General features: G+C 40.8%; 1 protein-coding gene and 1 long non-coding RNA gene across 2 annotated transcripts in view; both read left to right on the top strand.

Moving 5' to 3' along the window:
* The window catches only part of LOC139760631 (uncharacterized), a 78520-nt gene extending 75149 nt beyond the window's left edge, over nt 1-3371 (top strand). The window contains exon 5 of the mRNA XM_071684038.1: nt 380-3371. Coding sequence (XP_071540139.1) covers nt 380-542 — 163 coding nt within the window. The 3' untranslated portion in view covers nt 543-3371. The remainder of the gene's footprint in view (nt 1-379) is intronic.
* Nucleotides 3372-7266: 3895 nt separating this feature from the next.
* Nucleotides 7267-10000, top strand: part of LOC139760627 (uncharacterized) — a 33611-nt gene continuing 30877 nt past the window's right edge. Inside the window, exon 1 of the long non-coding RNA XR_011715374.1 lies at nt 7267-7517. This is a non-coding gene — a long non-coding RNA (uncharacterized lncRNA). The remainder of the gene's footprint in view (nt 7518-10000) is intronic.

The raw sequence follows: 10000 nt of genomic DNA, 5'->3' as shown, positions 1-10000 counted from the left end.
TTGACAGTAAACAGTGAGATTGAAATGTGAAATAAGTAACATACAATATATCGTAACATATCAGACTATATATCATAACATATCAGTCAATATATCATAACATATCAGACAATGTATCATAACATATCACACTATATACCGTAACATATCACACTATATATCATAACATATCAGACAGTATACCATATCACTATATACCATATCAGCAATATATCAACACAGACAATATATCATATCACACTATATATCATAACATATCAGACTATATGATATATATCGCACTATATATCATAACATATCAGACAGTATATCGTGACATATCAGGCAACATGTCCATGACATATGATCACAGGTAAACAAACCCCCGTGTATCTTGCAGGAGCTCCTCGCCGTCGTACGTGCCGCCCTCGCCCTTCTCGGCTCTCTACTCCACACCCAGCTCCCTGGCGCCCGGACACCCGCTCCTGTACCCTGCCCAGTACCCGCCCATGACCACGCCCACCCAGGATCTCCGGCGCCCTCTCTCCGTCCTCTTCTCTTAGGCTTCCTGCACTCAGGGCCTGGCCCTCCGGCGTTCCTCTCCTGAGGAAGTGGACGTCCTCGAGGCACGCGCGATTCTCTTTGCGAGGCTTTGGGGTGGAGCAGTCAGCAGCAGGCAGGTGCTGAAGACAGAAGTTGGTCCTCTTCAACGCCTGAGAAGACTTCGGTAGCTCTGCCAACGGGAGGCCCCTCCACCCCACCCCACCTCATCTCCTCTTGGGATATCAAGACCGCGGAGTCCCATTCCTCGTTTTCTTCAAGTGTCGTCGCTCTTGAGGGAGTTCGGATGAGAACAAACCGAGGATATAGTTTAACTTGTGTATCAATGTGTTTCACCTTTTTTTTTTTCATGAGGCAAAAATCCCAGGGGTGTGAGGCAGCAACCTCTTGTCCTCATACTTAGCGTTCGTACATCACGATAATCGCAACCATCATTTACATAACAATTACAGATATCCAAAAAAGTGAACGTGACATGATTCACATGACCAAAACATCCGGTGTATATATTTCCCTTGTAAATAAGTTGCTTTGGGGTGGTGACTGAGTGGTAGACGCATCCGTAGGACGGGTGTGGCTGAGCGCACCTGGTGCCAGAACTTAGAGACGCCCACGGTGCAGTGAGCTGAGGACAGACGCCCATCACCCAGGCCCCTCGCCCATTAAGGCCACTGCGAAGCATGACCCTTGAAAATAAGGTCCTTATATATCAATATCATTTCACATAATCTGGGTGAAATTATGTTCTGAAAGGCTTTCATGATCATGCAGCTTCAGTTTGAACAAGAAAGCAAAAACGATCTGTAACCTGGACGTCACATAGATCTAGGTTCGAGGAAGGCACTTAGAGGGGGGGGGGGGGAAATCTTGTGTCTGTACGTATGTATGTATATATGTATGGGTGGAAGTCGATAACATTGTGGATAGACTATTTAGAGTGTGTTGTTTATAAGTGTAACTTGTAATATTGGTTGAGTTTTATTCAGATTTAGTTTCGTTCGGATATTTATCATCAGTTATTATTGTATTCATTAATACGAAATCAACACTTGTAATTTTTTGTACTGGTAGAGTTTAACCGTCTTTCTATGGCTGTTTGCTGAAAATTTTCAAATTGCATTTCGTCAAGTTTAACTTTATCAGAACATGATTTTGCAGTTTCTCTCGTAGTGCAGCGATATCTCTCTGGCGTTAGATTAGACCCTCCATAGAAAAGTTATATCTATTTTCTACTGATTCACCCTTATGGTATAGATAATTCACTGTTCATACGTAATAAATGGCAACATTTAGCAAGCTCCTTTACTACCAGTAATTGTATAATTGTATAACTCATTGTTTAGCTTTAAAGATCTTCCTGGAAGAGGAGAGATAACCTCGCCAAAATCCTGTACATAGATTTCCCAGTAGAGTGTGAAGCCTAGCCCACGTGTGCTGGTTGCTTGGCGCCTGTGTTCAGTTAACAGTTGTAATTAATAGATCGTAATACAACCTGGTGCACGAGGAAAGCCAGTAACCAGCAGGTAGAGATGGTCTGGCCAGGGTGGACATTAGCCCACCTGAGGGTTCTATGTTGTGACTGTATATCTGATGAACATGTTAGGGTCCCTTTCATAAGTCTAGTCGCAATTTCTAAAGTTCATTTCAAACTTATGTATATAGAAACTGCTGAGCTGTAAAGGTCTTCATAAACTTGCCATATGCCAAACAAGTACGTCTTAGTATAGTAAGCATGAGTAAGCACAATATTCAATGGCAACAGGTGTTGGAGGTGATGTAACCAATGTTGGCGATGGACAACTTTTATGGTATTGGAGCAAGAGAAAAAGTAGGCACTTGGTGTCAGCAAAACTAACCTCAATAGACAGCTCTCATGTCTTTTTTTTTTATCATTATCAAGATTTTGAACAGTAATATAAGGAGGCAATGGGAGTCTATTACTTCATACCCAAGGCATGGCGGAACAAGGTCGCCTTCCGGGTCGGTAAAAATTTTCCAACTTTGTTTATTTTCAAAAGGACCTGTTATGGTGTCGAGTGGTCCTTAACGAGTTGCAAAAGTGGTTGTGTTGATCGTGTAGGCTCTAGAACAATCAGTGTGTGTTCAACGTTAATCTCTGTATGAAAAGTTAACTATCAGAGGGTTTCTGGCGCTTACTGGGAGACTCTTGATGGTACTGGAACGTGTGTATATTGGTGCTGTCACTTAGTACAAGAATTCCAAGTACTACACAGTACGTGTAGCGACCTTTGATGTTACATTTCTTACTGGAGTCTCGGCCAATGGTAGGTAGAAACAGAATTAAAGAACCATGATTCAGCCAATGTCTGTATGCTCCTAACCTTGCCCCATACTAACCACTCACAAGCGAACCTATGTAGTAATTGTCTTACCCAGTGGCTAACCACCCTTTGTGGAATGGCAGAAGTTTCGAGGCAAAAAATAAAAAAATGTTTCCATACTGCAGCTTTAATCCGATTCGGTACCTTTAGGGTACTGCAACTGACCCACAGTGTGGTACTGCCTGAGGCGACGGAGCAGCCTAGGTACACCTACAGCCAGTCAGTCGTCCTGCATGGCGAGAAGGAATGTCCCCAGCCAGCAAGCCAGCTCTCCTAGGTGGCAGAGAGGGACACCTCTAGCCAGCCAATCCTCCTTGGTGAAGGGACACCCCCCCAGCCTATCTTGGGTGGCGGCTGTGCTTGCTCCCTCGACTACAGGCTGTAGCACGGTGTATTAACCTGTAGGTGTGACTCCGCCGAGCCAACATGTAGCTCAGCGGAAGTTTCTAAGTGTGGTGAATGTATAGGAAAATAAATAATGTGATTATCTAGGGGTTTTAAGTGTCCTTCGATTATATATATATATATATATATATATATATATATATATATATATATATATATATATATATATATTTAAAATGTTCATATTCGCCATTTCCCGTGTTAGCGAGGTAGCGTCAAGAACAGATGACTGAGCCTTAGAGGGAAAAATTTTCAATTGGTCCCAGTCTCTGCTCTTTTCGGAAAAGCAAAACATAGAGGATTTCTAGGCCCTCGCTCCTACCCCTGACAGCCGCCTTCTAAAACACGCAGGGAATACATGGCCTATTCTTTCTACTCTATCCCCTGGACTCCGACTGCAAGTGGTTACAACATCGCTAGTGAAAAGTTCAACATAAAAACTACAGTAGTCACGTGAAATGGGTCCTGGGGTTGTATGATAATGATTAATAGTAACAATTATTGTAAGTGGAAATTCATCTAAAGTCGATCTCCAAAGAATATCTAACCTTCGCAACCTTGGAAACTTTTTATCTTCTCTTTCACCAGAGATGGTATCATTGTTAGGTTTTACGTAATTCAAAACATTCGTACAACAACGGGCCATCTGCGTTCATTTTTAAAGTCAACAATTCAAACGGAATCTCCTGTTTCTCGTCTCCTCGGAGACCTGGTGAGTGCTACTGTATTTGCTTTGTTGAGCGTGTTGTGGGTCAAGAATGGCCACAAATTAGTGTAAATCCACCTTTATTGAAGGCTGAATGATTGGCCAGAAATTGTGTTATCAGGCGAGTGTCCGCCAGATAATACACATTGATTTGAACTCTGTATTCCCGGGGTCGGCAAAACCTTGTCCCGATCCCTTTAATCTGACTTTCTCTTACTTCTGTGAAAATTTTGCTCTCTGAATCTCATATTTATTGTATCTCCCACTGCATATGATATTTCTAGTGGATTGTCGGTACTTATGTGGAGTATGCTCACATTTTGAATGTGTTGATAACGTCAAGATTAGAAAGATGTTCAGTGGCTTGGGACGAGAACCTGGGATACGGTAGCCGGGCGGGCTGTTGTGAAGGCGTCACCCGATGACTTGGGTATTTTCCTGTATGTTTGGACGGCCTGTCTTCTTCCCGCAAATCATTCGAGTGTCCCTTTATGTTTCCACAAAGAATCGAATATATCATCAATGGCTATTGTGGCACTCAGCACCAGGTCTGACCCACACAATGCTTCGCGCGGCGGTAGAAAAGAGAAGAAGGATGATTTTGTAAAGAAATTCCCGTCTGATTTTCATTTCACCTCAGTTCAGTCTGTGGCCTTTCACACATCACTAACTAACGGAAGGAATTATCCCCATACTGATCCTTCCACACTGATAACCACCGTCTAATTCAGTAACGGATGCTGTGGTGAAAAATGAAATGAAATTTCATTTAATTTAGGGCACAAGATATGGTTCAGAACCACAACTGTTCCCACGTCTGACCATCTTCAGTCAAAAGGTCAGTTGTGCGGACCAGAAGATTGTCTTTAGAGATACAACTCATTTTAACAGATTTTGAAATATTGTAATATCAGCTCGGTGAATAGCCACTTCCGCGAAGTTTTACCAATGGGGTGGGTACACACGAACCTTTTTCAAAGGAGCTCATCCTTTCCTTGGCATGGATTGCAGCTTAGCCTTGAAGCTGTGTTAGGTCCTGAAAAGATCCTTGGGATTATATGATAACACTAACAACAACTGGTATAATGTTGAGACGCCCCTTGAGGTTTTACTTGCATTTCTAACCGGGACTGTCAGTTCGACTGTCAATACGGCGAAGGACACTGGTACATTTCTAGTGCAGCAGTTGTTGTTGATTTGATAATTACATCCTTTCCAGCTATTTAATTCCTGAACCATCCTCTGAACTCTGGTTCATCTCGCTGATACCAACTTTCACTCGCCTTGCCCCATCATCCCACTCGACATCAGTCCTTGTATATTGGACTAGAGGGGATCCAGGCGGGCGTCCGAATGCTGCAAGGGAAGGTTTGTGGGTATTTATACAGACGGCTACAAGTGGTCAGTTATCCTCCGATTATCTCAGTCTGTTGAGCAGGGAGGAACGCCATGATACGCATGATCCCATGATAATGATTTTCCCATAACTCATGAAGCGAATAATTTCCGCCATACATGACACGTAACTCTTACCTGAGCTGAATGATTCTACACCTGAAAAATCACTCTGTGTCACGGCATGACATTACGATCATTCACTGTCGCGGGGGAGGTGAGCTAGTCAGGAAATACAACGGTGCTGTCATGCGAATCGCTGTGATTTCCTCTGATCCGCATTGATGTACTAGGTTAAACACGTTCATGAACGTGCCAGTAGTTTTACGTCGTGTTATGTCAAACACTTTCCTGGAGTTCTTTGTCAACTGTGAAAATGGTTCTAATAAATCTTGGAAATGGCCACGTAGTAACATCTGATTCACACCGTAACCGACTGTATTTTATTTCGCGGCGATAGTCTCGTTGCCGTGTACCAGACGCTGACGCACTAGGTTTATCACATAAAGGTCTTTACTCAAAGCAAGGACACGCTAGCCCATAAGCCAAGCCACGTAACCTGCAGCCATCCAAATGCGTATACATTTCTAACTCCATAAGCTTAACTACAGCGGCATTAAGGACACACGCAAAGAATATTCAGGCACTGTGGACTTTCTCACACCATCTACAAATGATGCACATAAGAGACGCTATACACCGTTCGTCTGGTAAACAAGAAATTCGTGGTAACTTGGGAGTATCCGGACATTTATTTAATTTGTAGTCTAGTGTTGGGTAAATCTTTTTCAGATGATAACTTGACAGCAACACTCATGTAAGCTAGCCTGATATTCAGTTCTACAATGATAACAAAAATGTTATACCCGTATTGTCCTACTGACTCCGTGTGACCATTATCATGCTTGAAGTTGGCCATCAATTTATTTACTTACTTGAACACGAAAATTGTCTACGTTGTACCCCCCCCCCCCCCACGATTTTTTTTTTTCTTGTCTATACTGTAATATGGTACAACTCCTTGAACACGATAGTATGTTGACCTGGCCTTTAACGTGACCCTCTAGTGCGTGTGTTGGTAGATAGGAATATGATCATGCTGACACTGCAAGAGAGGGACACATTTACTTTACTTACGGTTGAAAGAAATCGAATTTCATCATTGAGGTGTGATATCTAGTAACTTGACAACGGTAGGAAGGGCAGATATTTCCCCGCATAGAAACCTTGGATAATCGTTTCAAATACCTCTCGAGTCCTAATTCAGTGTAGAGAATTTCCATCAGTCGTTTCATAGTATTTCGAACATTATTAGGAATTGTAGAAATCAGAAAATTCACTTGATTAGATGAAGATAAGGAGAACGTACTCTAGATTACTGCAAAACCTCATATACGAAAAGGAACAAAACGGAAAACTCATGTCTGCTTTACTTTAGAAGAAAAAAGAATGGCTGTCGTACAAGCGGCCTTTTTAGAAGGGTAGATTTTCTGTCAAAGACACCCGAAGAGTCAAAATTCAAGACAAAACAGAGAAAGGTAGGAATAGCGAGAAACATAAAAGTGAATGGTATAAAAACCAATACAAAGAAGGTAAATATGGCGAGAAACATAAAAGTGAGAGATACGAAAACAACAATGAAGTGAGGAATATACATTATCCACGACAGAACTAGATTTGTAATTGTTATATTTGTTATTGTTACTCTTAATCATTTAGGCTATTTTCTTTTACAAACGAGTAATATATGTTTTCTATCACGATCATTCTAGTTACGTAGCGCGCCGTAAGATGGCTCTCGACATCACGTGAAATATAATGTAAATATTCGTAGATTACGCTTCTTTACCGCCATTGTTTACAAACATTGGAGAAAGGTTTTCAAGCAAGGTGACAGCAAGCTTATGCTCGTGATAATTTTCGCAAGTTTTGTTAATTAATGGTTCCCTTGGACGTTTACGGCGTCGACCCTGTATTATTATTATGTGAGAAGTTTTGTAGTGGACGGTGGTGACGACATAAACCGCACTGTGGCATTTGCTGACTGAAAACACACGGTAACCTCGACGCCTCTTGATTCCATGGTATGGAGGAGCCAGTGTCGGTGCTTTGAGAATTCAGATGATTATGTAAGTAAGATATCTTTATGCTTTAGGTGCTCTATGTTATTCTTTGTGATTACAGAAATCCCGGCAGAGCATTATTTGGACCAATGGATGAATTCGAATAAGTAACGTATATCCTGAAAAATATTGAGTTGAAATTAAGGTAATACACTTGTAAACAAATCAACAGAACTTATGAAAACCTCATTCAACTTCCCTATCAGTCAAAACTTCCACAATTTTCATCACTTGCCGAATTTATCACTTGTATAACTGCACTGACAACGTGGAGCTGGAGCTAAACAAGCAGGCGACATTGCACAAGCCTCAACTGGAAACGTTAAGAACAGGGGAGTGAGCCTTAGAGGAAATATCCTCACTTGGCCACCTTCTCTGCTCCTTTTTTTGGAAAAATTAAAACGGGAAGGGAGGTTTTCCAGCCCTTGGCTCCCTCCCCTTTTAGTCGCCTTTTACGGCTGGTAATACGTGGGAAGTATTCTTTCTCTCCTATCCCAAGGGTTAAAACGAATATATGGTTAGTATATATTATGTCTGTCATTAGGTGAGTTTTTTTTATATTTTGATGCTTAACAAGTGCATTACGTATTTTCTCGACATATATAACTATTATTACCTTATTTGATATTGTTCTGTAAAATATGATATTCTGAAGCAAGCTCTGCAGGTATTTCTGTAATCACAACAAATTTTATAAATCACGTAAAACAAGTAGCCATTTCCAAATGAGAGTTTCTTTCCAGAGCTAAACTAGATTTATAATTCGAATTTTGTGGTATTTATTGAGTAATATTTTCATTTGTAAGAATGGATCTCCATGGTGTAGCATTTAGTTTCTTGGCCGTGACGCACTCTGTATTACAGAGGCTTGTCAATAGATTGGGTGCTGGCTTTATATATATATATATATATATATATATATATATATATATATATATATATATATATATATATATATATATATATAATTGTGTGCGTACATTGGGATGGTGAGTAAACTCAGGGGGGAGAGCTTATTCTACTAACGTTTCGGCTTGCGCAGAAGCCTTCCTCAGGGAAACTGAGTAAGATGTTAAGATTTCTTGTTAGAGAGTGGTTGGGATAGGAAAAGAAAATTTGAATCAAGTATGAGTAAAACGTTGTCAGGATTTTTTTACGCTTTACTATCGTATTTTATGATATAAGGAATGTTGAGGTACCAAAATTCAGTTTCTTACAGTTACCAAGTAATGTTTAGGTAGGTTATGTATTCAAGAGCAGCTTAAATTTGATCTTTAGTGTGCATTAACATTCTAGACTGGTTGCTTCCTTCTCATGACCACCGTCCCTCCATCCTGAACTCACTAGGGGTGGATTTATTGAATTTTTTCCGTGCGTCTTCTTTCCGTGCATGATAATGCAACCTACTCGGCGGTGGAGTTATAATGGTCCATGTTCAATGATGTTCATAATTTGAATATTACTGGGTGCTTCAGATCCCCTTCATCTCGTGGTTGAGGACCTAGGTTGTTTTGACCTAAGCATGTATGTAGGCTTAGGTTTTGACATTGGATACTTACAGATTTTGCTTCATCACTAAATAAACGATGGCAGCACAGTTTTTCTTCGTACCACATGATTGGAGTTGGAGGGTCACTGAATGTGTCGCTTAATCTGACCCTTGTATTTTTCGTTTTCTCTGATTAAGAGTAATGTACAGAAAACGAAGATAGAAGCATTAGTGTATTTCAGTTCCTTATCGTTGCATATTAACTCAACATGTAAAAATATTGTCTCAACTTATTCTCATTATCTTTGGTCATGGTTTAGATAAAATCACGTGATAATATATATATATATATATATATATATATATATATATATATATATATATATATATATATATATATATATATAGTTATTATTATTATTATAATACTTTGTCGCTGTCTCCCGCGTTAGCAAGGTAGCGCAAGGAAACAGACGAAAGAATGGCCCAACCCTCCCACATACACATGTATATACATACACGTCCACACACGCATATACATTCCTATACATCTCAACGTATACATATATGTATACACACACACAGACATATACATATATACACATGTACATAATTCATACTGTCTGACATTCATTCCCGTCGCCACTCCGCCACTCATGAAATGACAACCTCCTCCCCCGCATGTGCACGAGGTAGCACTAGGAAAAGACAACAAAGGCCACATTCGTTCACAGTCAGTCTCTAGCTGTCATGTATAATGCACCGAAACAGCTCCAGGCCCCACAAAACTTTCCATGGTTTACCCCAGACGCTTCACATACCCTGGTTCAATCCATTGGCAGCACGTCGTCCCCGGTATACCACATCGTTCCAATTCACTCTATTCCTTACACACCTTTCACCCTCCTGCATGTTCAGGCCCCGATCACTCAGAATCTTTTTCACTCCGTCTTTCCACCTCCAATTTGGTCTCCCACTTTTCCTCGTACCCTCCACCATA

Source organism: Panulirus ornatus, chromosome 37, assembly GCF_036320965.1.
Source record: "Panulirus ornatus isolate Po-2019 chromosome 37, ASM3632096v1, whole genome shotgun sequence".
Taxonomy (NCBI): domain Eukaryota; kingdom Metazoa; phylum Arthropoda; class Malacostraca; order Decapoda; family Palinuridae; genus Panulirus; species Panulirus ornatus.
Note: the sequence above shows the minus strand (reverse complement) of the source record. Positions and strands in the feature narration are given on the sequence as shown.